The sequence below is a fragment of the Mya arenaria genome, chromosome 15 (genome assembly GCF_026914265.1).
Source record: "Mya arenaria isolate MELC-2E11 chromosome 15, ASM2691426v1".
NCBI lineage: Eukaryota > Metazoa > Mollusca > Bivalvia > Myida > Myidae > Mya > Mya arenaria.
Window position 1 is genome coordinate 30,254,520 of NC_069136.1, and position 19,608 is coordinate 30,274,127.

Here is a 19,608-nt window from a genome sequence, read left to right on the forward strand (position 1 = left end):
TTTGGCCACGGGTTCTTGGGGCGCTCTTGGGGGTCAAAAGCATACTGCCGTAGAAGAAAAACTGGCTTTTTAGAAGCTCTTTTGAGGGCTCTACTGACATCAAATTTTAAGTAAACTGGAATATCAATTCTAACAACCAAAACCAACTAAATAACTTTTTTTTTTTGGGGGGGGGGTGAGGGGAGGGAGGGGTCCCTGGGGCCATTAGATTCAGCGAACAAAACATATCCCTGACTTTTCACTTGTATACAGTGATTAACAAGAAAAGTCGATTGTTCCACACTGATAAAATCATTATTTTACTATGAGCAAAATATAACAATTCAATTCTAGTTCATAGAAATTCAGTGGGGGATGATTGCAATTAGGCATGTAAATGCTCGTATGAATCATGTTGGACCCCAAAGCCTGATAACCAAGTTATGAAGTAAACCCACAAAGCATACAAGTTAGGATTCCCAGCCGCCGAGGTAGTGGGCGTGAGTCAATGTGGTGGTTATTCATCAAGCTACACAAGTGCTAGATTTTCAAAAAAAAAGCCAAAGAATGACATACTCATGGGATAGTACCAACATCTTATATTAATAAAATGTTGTTTTAACAGTTTACTGTAAATCATTATAAAATAATTAGTATTTAGCACTTGGATGCACACCTTTATTGTGCTGTTTTCTGCGGGGTGGGGTCCTGCCCGAATGTTCCCGATTCTCGTGTCGTATCCGCCATTTTTGTCGAAGCTGGTTCTGCTTCTTGCTTGTGCGCTCATCCATGTGTGAATTTGGCCCTGGAATAGGAATAGTTAAAACTGAATTAATGGAAACAACAATTCATGAAGTTTTATTATTTAAATACGCAATTACAATAATATTGAAATAATACAAAACACAATGCTATAAAAGATGCAGTTATGTTGAATAAAGGAATCCTAAAACAGAGAAGATTTTTTTTGGATAAAATACACACTGTAAAATTTGAGTATTAAAGTGAAAAACATTCAAAAACATTCACTGGGCCACAATACATAAACATTTGTCTGGCTTTCTAGACTGTCTCCTGAAATCCATCTGTGACCCAAAGTTTTTTTTAGTCTTTCTGGTGGTCATATAGCTATTAAAGTTAAAAAAATACCTACCTACATGTACCCATGGTACAAAGGTCAGACAGACTTGTTTTTATTAATTATGGCTTTATTCTATGATAAAGATCTTAAATTTAAGCTCTTGGGCATTGGTTTACAATTTTCAAGGTAAGTTTGGACATGTATAATTATAATACAGGTGAATTTTACGTGTAAAGTAAACAGTTGCAATTGATTTCATTCGTTAACAGGGTTTTTAACTTCAGGTTGAATTTCATTGGTAACAAAAACGCATAAAATTGAGTTTCAATTACAAATTTACCCTTGTCAGTTTCAGTAAATATGGCGTTCAAAAATCACCTGGGGATAAAATCGAAACCAAAAGTGGGTGGAGGACTTTGAAATGAAAGAAATACACACCTGGCTAATTTAATATCTTTACAAACATCAGTATTGGTCCTTTGAACATTGAAATAACCACTTTAAAACCGTAATCATTAAATCCCCATCAAATATGGCTAGCAGTATGCAATCAATTCTGACAATTTTAAAAAATATTCAGTCATTCATTTTTCCAAAACAAATATACACTGTATTGAAAGGTGAAGGTCATAAGCAACGTGTACACATTATCTGATATATAAATACAATGGAGTCGTCTGCTGTACTAATGTGACCTGGCCTTTATCTTACATACTGTAAGGACAGCTAACCAGGCAGGCATTTAAAACATGTGGAAATATGAGCTCAATACAAATTAATTCAAAAAATAAAATACTTTTACCTCAAGTTGTTTCTTAAGCCAGACAATTTTTTTGTCAGAAATTGTTAGTGCACAGCTTTTATTGATGTCAGCAACTTGACTCCAACAAGGCAACATCATTACCAAGCATAACATTTCTAATTACATTGCATTGACTTGCATTATTTAAGTGCAATTGTAAATCAAATTGGATTTTCTACTTAGTGATTTTAATGAAGCCACTGCTCAGCATGACTATAGAATAATGATTCTATTCTGCCATGTCTTCGAAACTTACAAAATATATTTTTCATAAAATCATCATGGCAGTTGGAAAATGATAACTAGAGCTATCACTGAAGGTGATTAATACCCCCGAACGCCGCCTCTCATTATGAAGTTTTATGAAATTCCATCTAGTAGTTTTCAAGTTACTGTCCGGACAAAAGTTTGACAAAAAAAAACACAGAAAAAGGCAATAACTCTGTAATTTGCTAAAATAGTGTAATGATTCATGAACACACTGAACTCCTTTTCATTGTGCTGTACCATTGTAAAAAGTTTTATTACATTCATCCAGTAGTTTTCAAGTTATGCTCCGGACAAGAAAAAAAGTAACCAAGGGCAATAATACTGTAATTGGCTGAAATAGAATTGCGGTTCCTGTACACTGCAATTTCTCTCATTATGATCTATCACTGTATGAAGTTTTATTAAATTCCATCCAATAGTTTCAAGTTATGCTCCGGACAAGAAAAAGTAACAAAGGTCAGTAACTCTGTAATTGGCTTAAATAGAATTGCGGTTCCTGTACACTGCACTCCCTCTCATTATGATCTATCACTGTATCAAATTTTATTAAATTCCATCCAATAGTTTTCAAATTATGCTCCAGACAAGAAAAAGTAACAAAGGTCAGTTACTCTGTAATTGGCTGAAATAGAATTGCGGTTCCTGTACAATGCACTCCCTCTCATTATGATCTATCACTGTATGAAGTTTTATTAAATTCCATCCAATAGTTTTCAAGTAATGCTCCGGACAAGAAAAAGTAACAAAGGGCAGTAACTCTGTATTCAGCTGAAATAGAATTGCGGTTCGTTTGTCGGGGGGGGGGGGGGTATAATTAGTTTCTTGCAAACATTTATGATCCAGCTATTGTCCAGACTGTGTAGGCCAGACATCGAGGGTCATAGAACTGCTTTATGACTAATTAAGTAAATCCCAGATATATCAGCCTACTAATGTTTTGTAATGATGAGGGGTAGATTACACAAACATACAGCTGTAATGCACCATATTGTCACCATATTGTATAAATAAACATACAGCTGTAATGCACCATATTGTCACCATATTGTATATACAAACATACAGCTGTAATGCACCATATTGTCACCATATTGTATATACAAACATACAGCTGTAAGTCACCATATTGTCCCCATATTGTCTATATATACAAACATTCTCTAACTGACCTCAATAATGTACACTATTATTATACTGATAATTAATAAATGCACAGATTTATAGCTTATAAGAACACTTGGGTGGTTGAAAATAAAACCGTTGTAAGTGGCATTAACTAAAGAAGCAGATAGAAGGTTTTCCCTCGAACACCTCCACTCTCTAACTTGCCAACTAGCCCAGTGCCCTAAAGCAGTCAGAAAATCAAGCTGCAATATATCAGCAATTAATGATACAGCAATATAATCTCTCGTAATGAATGTAGTAATATATCACCTGTTGGTTGGTCTAACTCAGTTGGTGGAATAATGACAATCACTTTGCTGGTTAAGGCGTAAAAAAATAATGTTTGTTTCCCCTAGCTCGACCGACCCTATTTTTTCTCCCGACCCTACACCATTTTCTGCTGGAGTGTGGATTTTTTTTCATAATTTCCTAAAACTGTTCATTTATGAGTGAAAATGTACTACATTACTGTATTGGTAGATTTGGTCCAGAAATTAGGGTTCTAAAAAAAAGAAAAAAAAAAGAAAAAAAGTTATGCCTAGCTTACCAAACTTTTTGGCCTATCATGACAAGGTCAAAGTGGCATCACTATATGTTTACATTAAAATTGATACTAAACATGTATATTATGAGCAACTAGATGTTCTTGATTTTTTAAAAATCATTCTAAAAAGTCTTAGGCCTAAAACTGAATGTGTGTGTTAAACAATTACAGACTTTTGTCAAGGACATTTATGTTTATAGTGTATAAAATATTATGGGTGATATATTATAACTATCATGGATACACTGTTTCAATCATAGTTATAAACAGTATCTATGCTTATGTCTCTGCCTATTGGATTGCCCAACAGATTTCATTTAATAATTCAGAAAGCTAGTATCGAAATCCAACAAAAAAGACCACCAAAGTTCATTTTATTCAAAATTTGGTCTTATTGTGCGAGTTAGTTCACGCAGGCTAGTATTAATACATTTTGCACTCGATACATGGACAAGGCCCTGCCCCGCCTGCCGTCTTAATGGTTTAGACGACCAAATATAAACAACTATTACATAGTAATTGTCACTGGCACACATCTTACGTTTACTGAGGTAAGGGTCACACAAAAAACAGCATGTAAATGGCAATGTAGACGTATATAATACTATGAAGGAAAGAACTTTCACAGGAATATGTAAATGTCAGAGAAATAATCTTTGTTGTAATTATCAATATTATCCAATCAATAAATGATGTCAGAGTTGTAATTATCAAAGTCAACCAATCATTATATCATATATATGCATTAACATTAACCTATGGTTAATTATAAAAAAATGTTATATAAGGAGATCACACACAGCAAGCCTAGAATCACCTTCTAGGTCAGAGAATGCCATCAGACCACCATAAACTGTTGTTTGCCCATAAAATATTCACAATGTCTCAGACACGACACACTTATGACAATAAATGCCAACATTTCTCAAACATAAGACAATGTAGCCAGAAGTCAGACTAACTGAGTGATGCAATCACATGTGACATATAGATATAGAAGCCAGAAAGAACATACAAATAGTTATGTTCACTATACCAGTGCTATTAAGTGAAAACAAAAGCGCCTCAGGGCAAATGCAAACATTCTCTTGCTGTAAATGTGCCTATGGTCTCTTGCAAAATGTGTACCAAGTTTCATTGGAATATCATAAACTGTTTTGAGTTATAGCCAAGGTTTAAGGTGTTGTACCACGATGACTATGACGACAAGGACACTAAGGCTATCACAAAACCTCCCTAAAGTTTTATATGAAATACAGACCATCTAATAAGTTCATATTCAGTTTAGTAGCACTAAAGCATATTCACACCTATCATGAAATGCCTCACATGGTTGATGGCAGGCATGAAAGACATTGCTGCCTGCAAGACCAGGGAGGGAGGAGTTGATAGAGACAAAGTGATAAGCAATCCAGGACTTTAAGAGACATGGCCAGATCCCATGATCCCATGGTGATTATGACTTTTATAAGGTATTATAAGGTACACTCATGCACACAAACACCAGAACCATGTATCAATGCTTAAATTGAGTTTATACTAAGATGTTTGACCTTATGCATAAAGCCCTTAGTTTAAGACTGAAATGGTGAGGTGTCCAGGTGCCGGCGTCTACTATACTCACCAGGTGTGTGTACAGGGTTATGGTTGGAACAGGAGCCCGGAGGTGGTGGGGTGCCATGCATGTGTTGGGGCCCTCTCCCTGGTGCCCCCGGGGAGGGGCCAGGCCCTTGATGGGGGTACTGGCTAGGGTGGTTTGTGTATGGGCCTCCATAACTGCCTGGGTAATATGGTCCACTGTTTGGGCCCCCCTGAAAATAAAATACATTTATTAACGGTACCTTAACATAATTTATACATACTACTTTCATATCATATACTAGTATTTTTTTTATCTAGAGTCAATATTTTTGTCCCTTGCAGAAATCACTGCTTAAAGACCATTGCATACAAACAGAGCATCAATTCATTCAAATCATGTGAATTTCTCAGAAAACGTCTCCAAAGAGTATTTAAGTTTCTGAATAATATAACATCATTATTGACATGCAAGAAAGCTTGATATTGCAAGTAACAGATTATTTACATCCTGTTTTCTAGGCTATACTATCATGTGATGTGGGCGGACCTTGTACCACTGAAAAGTAGTCTCTGCTCAATGATCTCTTGACCTACATCATTAGGTCACATGCCATCATGTGATATTAATTTGAATGGAATATGTGAGCAACATAATACTGACACCATCTCAATGATACAATTTACATTATACCCTTAAGTGGCTACATGCCTTCAATTTGAAGTCATGCTTAAATATCGCTAAGGAATGACATGACATTATAATTTGGTTCTGTCTAGTGAGAATATGTTATAAACTAAGTCAGTTGAAATATTTTCGGTAAGATTTAAATTACAAAGAATAAATTACTCTCTCCCTCTTTCTTAATCAATTACATACTGTTCAAACTATTACATAAATGCATCCTTAAAATATAACGATTAATATCAGTCGGACAGCAAACATCAAAGATAGTCTGCTGTTTTAATTGAACGATGTGTGTTGGCATCATACCTGGTGGCTGGGGTGGGAGAATGACTACTTCCTGGCATGTGTGTTGGCATCATGCCTGGTGGCTGGGGTGGGAGAATGACTACTTCCTGGCATGTGTGTTGGCATCATACCTGGTAGCTGCAGTGGTAAATTTTGACTACTTACCGGCATGTGTGTTGGCATCATGCCTGGTGGCTGGGGTGAAAGAATGACGTGGGTGAGAATGCCATTTTCGTCAACAATTTGTTGGACCATGTGACCAGGTGGCACTTGCATTGGCATCGGCAAAGGAGGGCCATTACTCGACACCATACGAACTGTTGCTGGACCTGGAATACACAGATGAAATATAAATTATTATGGTTTTAATCGTACCATTGCATCGACAAGAGTTGATAACATCTCTCGCTCAAGTCATTCTGTCTAACCTAGGAAAAGGAGACAAAAGCTAACAAATAATGTTTATGTCCATGAAAATCAGTACATTTTGCTGCAGATGTGATAATATGCTGAACATGATATTGACAATGAGTAAAATTCATGTATGTAGTACAGGAAACAAAAACTGACCAAACTATTAATATTTTTTATAATAAGTTTTGATCGGGTTGCATTTTTTCCCAAATATTATTCACATAATTTAACTTACATTGATGTCTAAATTGACAAGGCGGGAACATAGTTGGACGAAGAATAAACATTGTGTTCTCAATGTTTTCCGTCCACATAGGTAATGTACCACAAAAATCTATTAAATAATCAACACAAGTATCAAATAACTGTTCAAAGTACTGTTTTCTTTAAACCTCACTAAAGATTATCGGCAAACACGTTGTTTGATAGCTGAGAAAATACCACAAAGCTACCACATTGATGATTCAAAAACAAACAGACCATTGTATAGGAAGCAACCATTTTATCATTTGAAGTTTTCTTTTCCCATATCGCCAAATAAAGACAGTACAAAATACCCACTGAGATGTTAGTCATGTTATGGTGACACTCCTATCTGCAAGCAGTGCATTAATTATACCGAGGTTATTCCATGAACGGCAAATCATAAACCAATTCTTGATTCGTGACAATCATGGAATACCAAATACAATCTTAGTATTATAGGAAATAAAAATGCCATAATCAAGTAATAACCATTACCATAAGTGCACCAAGTGGTTTTAAAAAAACTAAGGCTGTTGAATGTTCATGGGATTTCAATGATACTTGAAAAGTCATTCAATCAGATAACCAATGGCTATAAATTCAATTATGAACTTTATGAGCAAATCAACATACAGTAACAATAAAATTTTTGTGGCGATTATCAATAATTTTCACATCCATAGGTGAAAGCTGAAAAAAAATGTCATAGGGCTGTGGGGGTCGCTAAGGCAACCAGTAGGTCCATGGTAAAGCCCTTGTAGGGGGCCCAGGTAGCTATTGAAATTCTCTCTCTTTTCACCATTTCAACCACCAATTCATTTTTACATCCCTTTTAAACACATTTGAGATAGATCCATTATCAAGAACCTCCATTTTTCTATTGTCTTCTGTTGCCTAGAAAAGTTTGCAGTTAAGCATTCCTCTGATGTCACAAAAAAATATCCCAGGAATTTGTACAATGTTTCACTTAATGAACTGTAGTTCTGAAACAACAAGCCTGTTTCATCCAAGCTACTATTAAGGAAAACACTCCGCTATTTTCCAAAGAAGCTTGCCAGAGATGGCCATGTAGTAACTTAATTGTTCTGTCATATCATCGAAAAGATGAGATTCTTTACAATCAGAAATGTTCATCTAAATTATTAAAGCAAATAAAATTTGTGATCAAAGAGGTCCATGGAAGAACTCACAGGATTGGGAAAATTACTCAGTGGGAAAGGTAGAGGTGGGCATTAAGCTAGGTCCAGACACCATGGAGCAACAGGTGGGACATTGTTACTTTTCCAGGCAATGGTATAGAGGTGGGCATTAAGCTAGGTTCAGACACCATGGAGCAACAGGTGGGACATTGTTACTTTTCCAGGCAATGGTATAGAGGTGGGCATTAAGCTAGGTTCAGACACCATGGAGCAACAGGTGGGACATTGTTACTTTTCCAGGCAATGGTAAAGAGGTGGGCATTTAGCTGGGTCCAGACACCACGGAGCAACAGGTGGGACATTGTTACTTTTCCAGGCAATGGTAAAGAGGTGGGCATTTAGCTAGGTCCAGACACCACGGAGCAACAGGTGGGACATTGTTACTTTTCCAGGCAATGGTAAAGAGGTGGGCATTTAGCTAGGTCCAGACGCCATGGAGCAACAGGTGGGACATTGTTACTTTTCCAGGCAATGGAAGAGGTGGGCATTTAACTAGGTCCAGACACCACGGAGCAACAGGTGGGACATTGTCACTTTTCCAGGCAATGGAAGAGGTGGGCATTTAGCTAGGTCCGGACACAATGGAGTAACAGGTGGAGATTGTTCCTTTTCAGGCAAAGATAGAGAGGTGGGCATTTGGCTAGGTCCAGACACCATGGCACAATCGGTTGGACATTGTTTTGTTTCCAGGCAAAGGGAGAGGGTTGGCAATAAGTTAGGTGGTGTATATCATGTTTAAACTAACCTTAAACCTAGGTTAGGAAACAGTGGAGCAACAGCAACAGAAAATCGTTCCTTTTCTGAGACAGTAAAATGCCCCATGCACTTCATCTGGGTTTACACCAGTGCAAATATTGAGCAAAGGAATCTCTTCCATAAGCCTCTCAGACCAGATTTTCCCCAGCCATATTCATTGTCTAGACAATGGACATACAACAGTGCAAGAATGAACCAGAGTATCATATTTATCCCAGAACATACATCTACCGTTATATGTTGTCAAAGAGATGTAGTGGCTTGGGGTGTATGTGTTTTTTTATCAAACTAAATTCCAAACAACTACACCTGGAAAGTCATAAAAGTTTCACTGCTAATTCTGGGGTACATTCCATATTTTTCACAGCAGAAGAATTTAACATATTCCATGTCAACAGTTGTGAAACTATAATATATATATATATATATACTGGAATACTTATTGTTTCATTGAACACCCTCATCACATTTTTAGATCACTCTTTTCACACAAGGAAACTTGAAAACCAATGATACTGCTCCTAAAATTGCATGAAAATGCATGCATTAAAAAAAAAATGATAAAAGATTAAACTTAATTGAGAAGGATGTAAATTACTTCAAATAAAAGTTGTAAGAACCGCCCAAATAGAAACTCCAGAGTGTGATTGGCCACATGCGTATTATGCAGTCCCTGCCCACTCAAACAATTATCCATTTATAAATTGTTACTCATTCACAAGACTTGAAAAAGATAATGATACATTCGGTTGCACAAAAAATACTATAAAATACAAATAAAATATGTTAGCAAAAATCTCCTTGCAATTCCTGACTCACAACATTCATGAGTGTGTTGGGTCAAGCTCATGTTGCAATTTATTAAAGAAATTAAATGTTAAAGTATCTTCCCTGTCTGCCATTATGTCTGGGGTACACTATAAATGTGAAATGGGAGAAATTCCATTGTATTTATTATCTATTTTTATTGGTGATAATTTGATACATTACACCAAAGTTGTGGAGTTAACATTCAATAATAGCATCAAGTACTATTACCATAACATTACCAACATAGGTATGAAATGTTTTGTTGTTGTTTTTAAATTGATAAATTGTAATAACAATTATCTTACACATATTTTTCACATACATGAAATTAATCTATTAGTTACATTTATATATACATGTCTCAAAATAATGCAGATTTACTCCCACGCTATTTTTTTTTAAATGACAAAATATCAGTTTCCCGGATATCATTATAAAATATAACAAATTATAACTGCGGGAATGTGGCTTAATACATTAGTTTGTGTCAAGTTTGATATAATGTCCCGGCATTATGTAACAAGAAAATGGGACCGATGGGATATAATACCATCATTTGTATCATCATTTATACCTCATACGTGATATGAGTAGAAATACAGACTGCTTTTGTAGTGTTGGTTTATAACGTCTGTTATATTAAATGTCTCCTTATGTCGAACTTAAATATCTTGAATGTCTTATTATGTCAAACTCGGATATCTCAAACATCTCCTTAGGTCCAACTCTGATATTTTAAACGTCTTGTTATGTCCATGAAATTTGTCATTTTTATTTTCAAGAGTTAAAGCCCATTGTTCTGGTAGGGGCAGGTAATAGAGAAAATATTTTTTACATAGTGATATGTTAGCTAGTAAATATAGATTTTTTTAATTTAAAGAGTATTGTTCAGCTGTCGAGTGAATTTCATACCGATTTTCAACACTGTTCTAAGATATTAAACTAAGACGAAAGGGATATTTTAGTACATTAGAAGTATTAAAACACTTCAAATCAATGATCAATTTGGCAACTATGTAAGGTAAATTACTTCATGTTTCTCATGTTGATTAACAAAGTGGATGGGGTATTTGTGTCATTGTTGTTGTTTCTATAAATAGATCATAAGGTCAATATATTTCAATATTGACATCTGAATTCTGGAAATCCCAATTTCTATTTATAGATATGTCAATATGGTATGAAATTTTGCACTCTGATCAATAAATAAACAATTAAAATAATAAAAATCTATTAGTAAATTAAAGAACAGATATTATTATCTTGCAATAAAATACCTCTTCCGCTAGTCAGGGAAGAGATAAGTTTATGTAGAAAAACATGAAAAATCCAAAAATAGGCTCACAGAATTTATAACTTATATTTTATGTTAATTTTAAATATAAATGCATAAAATATTCATCTATATAAAAAAAACAGGTTTCTTCTAAATTGAAACAAAGAAATTTCATGTTTTTTCAATGAAAACTTTGCTTTTATTACAATGAACAAATACTCGAAGCTTAATGGTTCAATGGCTGATCAAATGTAATTAAGTTCAATTTCAGATATAAGGAATATTTTTGTACCTGGGTCCCAACAACTTTGACATAACAAGTGTCCAATATATTTAATGGTTGTTTTTTATGGTTGTCTACGCAAGCGGTTTATTTAGTTTAAACATTTATATATTTTACAACAATTGTGGATAAAGTTATGCAAACTTATACAAGTCAGTCTCGTTGGCACGATGTTGCGCGAGAGCGTGATCTTGTGTTGTGGGGAGAAACGGAGTACCCAGGGAAAACCCACTTGTCTGGCTTGGTTACCACTAACCAATTTCTCATATGCGCCCAGGCCAGGTTTCAAACCCTTGGTGAGAAGTGAAGGCATTATCCTCTGCGCTATCCGGACAACCCATGTTCATTTGACTCGAAACAAAGGAACAATTTTTAAAGATAGCCTTTAAAAAATATAAATTTTCCAGCTTTGATGTCTATTTTACAGTTCCAACTTTACATAACAATTACCAACTTGGATGTCTGTACAGTTTCAACTACATTATTGATATTACCAGCAGCTGAGTTTATATAATCTTAACTGTGATGTCCATAAACTAGGTTATTTTGAACACCTGATAAGTCTCAATAACCAAACCAAGGCCTTGTACCATTTTCAGAGGCCTTTTGATATTAGATAAACATAATAAGTGCCTTCTTACAAATTGCAAGATTGTATAAATATTTGACCTGAATACCAATGAGCTTTATTTGTGTCCAAACAGTCGCCCAATATTTGGCCAAAATTTAAATGGAGATATATCTGATTATATAGGTCATGTTTGTTTACACTGCAGTTAACAACAACATGTAACTTTTTGTTATAAAAAAAGATTTCAATCAAAAATGCATTTAGAAAAATAACTAACTAATTAATGACAATGATGCTTATGTTATTGTTACATGGAAGAAATATATAAGCTTTCTGTGGGAAATGTTGTAGTTTTTTTCCATTAAAATATGTTGAAAAACCTGAATTAACAACACCTGGCTACTGAAACACCCCTTGTTATAAGACTGAATGAACTTCTACATTAATCATAACAATATAATATTAAAACTTAAATAGTGACAACAAACTACGGAAATGTTACCTCTCATTTTGCAATGAAAAACAGTGTTCCTTGAAAAACTACATCAACTATAACATCCATAAACATATTATGTTAAAACGAATATGTCTTCAACATGAACTGTTTAACCATGTGAAATGCTGACGTGTCAATAATCCCTGTATCGTTTTTCTCCTATACCTGCCGTATATAGAAAGGTAACGTAAATAGAAAGGTAACGGTCACCTCTCATTGATCAGCTGGTTTATTCTTTATATCTTCTTATTTAAATTGTGACAATATTGAAACATTGGCATTTAATTAGGGTCAATTTGTATCAAAGTTGATTATACAACAGATATTTTGAAATAACAAATTATAAAATTATTTTGTAGATGAATATCGATGTTAGTATTTTATTCAACATAATATATTAAACATTAGATGATAACAGTAGTTGAAATTGTTTTTGTTTTTTTAATTTTCAAAATGTAATAAAATAGTGTTTTTATTCAATCATCAAATAAATCCACAAAGCAATTAATTTTGTATACATGAAATTAGATTTGATGGAACCAATGTATCATTTCTCATAATTACTTCAACAAGATAAAATCAACAAAACAGATGTCCCAGTATATACAAGAGCCAGGTGTATGCCAGCTCAACAAGCATTTTTGTTCAAAAGTTAATTAGAATTCAATTAACATGTGCCCTCAAATAAGAGCTGTCTCTATCTTACACAAGACCAGATGAGTCACCAAAACGCCAGACAGATCATGAATAATCGTGCATGGTATATAAGGGCATTCTTTGTATTCAACATAATTTTGTCTACAACATTTTTTTTAAACTTTGTATGGTGTGGAAACAGCAAGGTAGCTTCAAAAAATAATCAAGGATGGTATGAGGTCAAAGACATTCGTTGAGCAATATTGTTCACTAATTACAGAGACCACGAATGCTTAAAGAGGTGTAGCTAGAGAAAAACTGATTGCAGAACATTAGACCCAGGGGTGCGTCCTTCAAGCTCCCTTGTAGTGAGAATCTTGCTTCCTAGCAGAGAACTTTCCTAACAGACATGCTTGCATAAAAGGTTTTCATCTTTAAGATGCCAGATTTTATAAGAATGATTTAGACTGCATTTAAACATATCTGTACTAGATGAAGCGTTAAGAGTTGAAAAAAAATAATTTGAACTTTGTGAATTTTAGTGCAATTTTTATTGAAAAAAAAATACATGTGGGGATAATTGACTGAATGGGGCCGAATTTCAGTGGAAAGCCAGCATGGATCAACGCTATATATATATAGGGAAAGTCACCATGGATATCCACTTATAATTGGGACTTAAGGAGCATGATTTAATGTTTTTCATATAATCAAGGCTTGAATTGTTCATGCAACTATTTCAGGGAAAGCTTGCATGTTGGAATATGTTTCTCAGAAATTCTTAAAGCTCCAGTAAAGTTGAAATGTCTATAATATGAACATATGAAATCTTATGAATGTTATCAGGAGGTCTAAATCATAGACATTAATAATGTATATTTAAACTTTATGTAATCCTCCGATTGAAGACTAAGTGCAACTCCAGACACAATACATACCTGACATGTCTGTCCTATTGTATCCCACGTTTGCGTACCCATTTGAGTACATGCCGTTGTTATACCCGTACCCAGAGTAGCCGTTATACTGGGTGTACCCGTTAGAGCTGTACCCCGTAGTGTAGCCAGAATATTCCTCGATACACACACTACACATGACAGGCGAATTCTGATCATATGTTTCCCAATCTGTCGTACACTTCATTTCGCCCTTTTTCATTAGTATATTTATATATACAATATATAATACACTCTCAATTTTATTTTTCTATGCACATATTTCCTTCAGCTATTATATGTACACTGGTAGTTTTCAGTGTTTTTCCTTACTCCTTAGTGTATTTTCCTATGTATTCCACTATACTGTATTCACACAAATTCCAGACAATTTTTAATACATTCCAGTGTATTCATGTGATGGCACATATTCCGAATGATTTTTTCAACAACATTGGTGTACTTTACAACCGATTCTCAGAAAATGTCAACATAAATCCATCAGCTTTGTACAAAGGTCTACAGGTTGGGTGTTTTCTCAGAGAATATCTGTTTAGTAATAAACAACTTACTTATAGAACGAGTTAAGATATTACAGAAATAAACACAAGCAAAAGTACTGTTCGCATTTTTGGCCTTCAATTAATTATGAACGAAGATTGATTTCTTCCAAAAAAATAGTGAACCAGTGAGACAAACACTAGAATTTAACATTAATTCATAAAATGTGATCATTATTCACCGATGATAAAACACATCTCAAATCATCTCAAAAACTATGAACAACAAAGTACTTTCGCTAATTACTTCAAAATATAACCATATACCATAAGCTTTTTGCAATCAATGTCAAGCGAGGCAGCTTTTTGTCAACATTTACTTCACGTAATGAGTGCTGACATTACGAACAGAAGCGAACAACCATCTTGTAAACTAAATTGCTTCAGGCCAATGTATGCAAAACCTGCAAAATACCATTAATGTAAACACCGACCTCACAACACTCTTACGAAGATTTAGAACATAAACTATTGATGTATTCCTTCTGTATTCCTTAAATTCACACACACAATCTTGCACCATAAACAAAATATGCTCCTTGTTGGAAAACAGACACAAACAACATATCCAACAGAGTGTTATAACTCCCAACTTATGAAAAGCTCACATAGTGTGCTACTGTACTATCTAACTTTCTTTGGTAGGGTAAGATCAGGGAGTAGGTGCTGTAACTGTAACTGTCTGACTCAGATTCCCAGCTGACTAAGATTCCTGTCTGGCAAAGATGGCTTGAAATTAGTGTCCCATTTGACAGAGATTATCATCACACCTAAAATTATGTCCAAAAGTCCCATCTGACTTACTTATCTCAAATAACAAAATTACAATCTGACTTTAAGGCCACACCAAATTGATATTTCGTTCCTCAGATTTACCGCTCCTATTTTTTTGAAAATGTAAAAAAAAAAAATTTTTTTTTTTGTGCGCCTGCAGCTCCATTTTGATAGCCAAGCAGATTTTTTTCAGGTAATAGTTTGTTTAAAGGCTAAAAATAATCATGTATAATTTTTCTACGCTAGTTTTCGTGTTTTTGTAAAGGGAAGTTACCGATGCGTAGTGTTTTTATACTGTATATCGATCGGTTTAGCATGGGTTTCAATAAATTCAATCAAAATGGCGGCTTCCGGTATTAACAATGTGGCTCGAAGTTTGGAAATTAAATCTAATTTTTGACAATAAATATGTTTTGAGCATGCTTGAAGTCATTGTTGATCGTCTCATGCACTAAAGGATCATTATTTAAAGCAATCATTATAAAGCATGTGTATCTAAGACTGGTAGCGATTATATTGCGTAATTAGTGACTCGTTTTGAATGGAAATCCGACAGGTCAACTTAACTGGAACATGGGTCATTGTTTGGTCCAAATTGATGTATCAAGTTCATTTTTGATCAAATTCTGACAAAACAACAGTTTTGAAGAAATATCTTTTCACAAATAGCGATATAAACACTGGTCTGGATATACCTCAACATAAGTAAGCCTAAGTTTATCACCTTATATTTTGTTTTTATTTGCAGCATAATCTGGGATTATAATGCACTTGTCAATTGTAAATGTGGTTTTGTCTTCTTATTGAAAATAGTCAGGAATGGGCCTCACATAGGTATTCGGGGTTGCGGGGCCATTTGGCAGGGATTTTACCAGCAGTGTGTCCTTGCAGGTCGGGTATTTTACCCGGGTTTTGAGAGACCGGAATCCTTCTTATTTATATTGAATATAAGGAAAAATATATTTTTCGCTCCTAGCTCGCTTCGGTTTAATGAAAACTGACAAAAAAAATTTTTTTATTTTTTTTCGCTCGCTCGCTCCAATTTTTTTGGCAAAAATCCGAGGAACTAAACATTAATTTGGTGTGGCCTAAGTTATGTCTAAATACAGTTGCATATGATGTTAAACTGATTCAGGTAGATTTATATAAGTTGTTTCAAACTTTTTACTAAAAGCAGGGTTATTTATTATTATGAATGATCGTCATATTAAAGTATGTTTTAATTATATAAGAAATTAGATTTATCCATATAATGTTTGTACTAAACACGGATGAATAAATAGTATGTATTCCGACATTTTCCCAATGTCCATTAGAGGTTCAGTTCAAGATGGCATTAAAATGGGTTTAAGGGCAATTATTTTGAACAATCTTTCTTATTTATAATGAATGTAAGGAAAAATATATTTTTCGCTCTTCGCTCGCTTTGGTTTTTATGTAAACTGACATTTTTTTATTTTATTTTTTTTGCTGGCTGACGCTCCAATTTTTTTTGGCAAAAATCCGAGGAACTAAACATTAATTTGGTGTGGCCTAATGGAATCTCTAATGACTTATGGTGCCATCTGGCAGAATGTTTTTGTTTTCTTTTGATGTCTTTTATGGCTATCTGACTTAAAATGCTGACTAAATGATATTACCATGTCATATAGAATGCCAACTGGCTGCTATTGCCCTCTGAATTAGAATATTGACTGACTAATGATGCCATCCAACTTAAACCATCATGCCTTCTGATGAATGACATTGTCATTTGAATTAAAATGCAGACTGACTGAGAGTGACATCTCACTTAAAATGCAGACTGACTGAAATTGCCATCTGACTAAAATGCCGACCAATTGATATTGCTATCTGACTTAAATTGCAGACTGACAATTTGAGTTTAAAGATGCAGATTGACTGATACTGCCATCTGTGATACAGTTAGGTCATCATTACAGATTTCTAAACAATAATTAACAATAGAGTCGACTAATATGAAGATTTGAAGACGCTATATCATTTTAGACCGCATTTCACACTTAATGAATTGTTTTTAATTGTTATGACCTTATTAAATATGAATGAGTTCCTTTAAAACTTCTAACAGTGTGTTAAAAAAAAGAAATAAATCAAAGATTGGGAATAATAAATAAAAGGAAAAATTTCAGTGACGCTCTTCTGACAACCTATATCACTTCATGTTTGGTGTATAATAATACATCTGTCTCAACTGCATTACGTATATCTGACAGCTTCACATCACATTATTCATTCAAACATTTCTATTTTTATCAAAATGTTTAACCTTTAACATTCAAGAAATTTCTGCAACATAACTTAAATGTCATACAAACTCGATTGTGATGTTTCAACCAGGAATATCTGGAGGTTTAAGTCCAGCGTTTAGAATAAGTGATGAAAACATTGACACTCCTTTAACAATCTATAGAAGAATATTTCACAGAAAAATTGTATGACAATAATTTTCAAATACAAGAAAATCCACTTTCTGCAGGAAAATTCCAAGAACATTTTAGCAGACGGTAGCAAGAATTTAACATAAAGTGAAAAGTTATGCAGCGCCACGAAAGCATTTTTACTATATCTTGAATAATATGTTTACGAGATAAAAACCTTACAAACGTTGCCAGGGAAATTGCAAGGTAAGAAAGTAAACATTCATTATATTGTCTGAGAAGAGTCTCCTTTTTTCATCTCCACTTTCCTACTTGTGTTATTTACTTGTGCTTGCACAGAATTAAATGTTTTTGTGCTTATGATTCACAGAAATTATGAACTTCCAAAACTATTTTTAATGTTCTCAGATTTTTTTTGTATTTTGGCATCACATTAACATGAGTGAGTCAATCCCTAGTCCTCATAATAAGAAAAGTTCATTGGTTAAGAGGTAAACAAACCAGAATACAGCAAATCATAAACAACTTGGCCAATTTTTAATCATCAATGCTTCTGCCAGTCCGTCCACCAGCACTTTAGACAAAAAAAATTATAGCACACAAGTAATGATATTTCCCGAATAACCTCAACAACCTTAATCCAGTATATCCAAATTGAATTAGAACACAAGTATATAAGCATTTCACAATACTTTGAAAACAAACTTGTTATATCACATTAAACCAGCATTCCAGCTGATATATAGTCCTACATATTTTTATAATATCTCCAGACATATAGTATGTCTTGAAGCACATCTGACAGTGAGTTCCTTTGATCAAGTGCTAAAACAGCGAATTATACACCTTTACCCATACTAGCTGCCACTGACAGGGTAAAAACAATCTTATCCCTGCACAGATCTGCACCATGGAGCATCACATTAGGGACATGCCACAGTCATATCTGCACACTCACAACACTATCAGACACCATATCTACTGTTTGTGCTAATTCTGTTTAACCCTGGAAGAAATATAGATAATCCTCTTATATTTCCATCAACAGAGCCGAAAAAGTCCAACAGGTTGGTGTATGTCTGAAAGATATGCTAGACATATTCAGGAGATATATAGATAGCGTACAAGTTATAAAAGAAGCCTTGTTTTTAGACTATTAAATAAGCTTGACCTTGGATATTTTTTTTCTTGTTTAAATCACCAACTTAATTGTCTACTAATCCATGGGAAATGCACAAAAGTAACATATTCAATTCAGTTTGTAATTGACACATTAAACCCACCACAAAACACAGACTTCCAGGAAATATTCAACCCTAGAGGTCACAAACATTCCAAACATCTCTTTATTAACTATTTTATTATGGTACAGTGGAAACTCACTAAACCGGACAAGGTCCGGACTGGGCAGAATTTCCCGTTTAGTGAGGATTCCGGTTTAGTGAGGATATGATGTACGGAGTAAGTTTACTAAAAAAATACTGAGTTATCCTTTTAAGGGAAGTTGATTTAATGCTTGTTAAGTATGTTTGATAGTTTAATTAACGCACCGCTCTAATTTGATTCAATTTAAGAAGTCTTTAGATAAAACAACCCTCCAAAATGATCACTTATTAAGCGTTTCTAGTTTTTTATTTTCAGCAACAAACAAGTTAATGTTGCAATCAATTTTCTTTTCACATGTTTGATTATCGTTTGATTATCGCGCGGCAGTCAATCCACAGCGCAATCATCATTATCGATTATCGAGTTAACACAACATCACAGGTGCAATATTTAACGACGCACCGGCTGTCAAAACAAAGTGACACGCGATTTGCGAATTCCTAATACACAAAAACATTTTGACATGTTTGGAC

General features: G+C 34.3%; 1 protein-coding gene across 7 annotated transcripts in view; it reads right to left on the reverse strand.

Moving 5' to 3' along the window:
- LOC128218986 (fibronectin type-III domain-containing protein 3A-like) overlaps positions 1-19,608 on the reverse strand; it is a 78,366-nt gene that overhangs the window by 29,361 nt on the left and 29,397 nt on the right. For 3 of the 7 annotated variants that reach the window (XM_052926775.1, XM_052926776.1, XM_052926777.1), the window contains exons 2-5: positions 14,017-14,562; positions 6,557-6,720; positions 5,465-5,651; positions 656-784 (exon numbers count right to left, since the gene is read on the reverse strand). In XM_052926775.1, the coding sequence (XP_052782735.1) occupies positions 656-784; positions 5,465-5,651; positions 6,557-6,720; positions 14,017-14,236 (700 nt within the window). In that variant the 5' untranslated portion in view covers positions 14,237-14,562. Of the gene's footprint in view, positions 1-655; positions 785-5,464; positions 5,652-6,556; positions 6,721-7,040; positions 7,341-12,448; positions 12,552-14,016; positions 14,563-19,608 lie in introns of those variants that run through there. The other 4 variants (XM_052926774.1, XM_052926773.1, XM_052926780.1 and 1 more) reach the window with 3 other exon arrangements.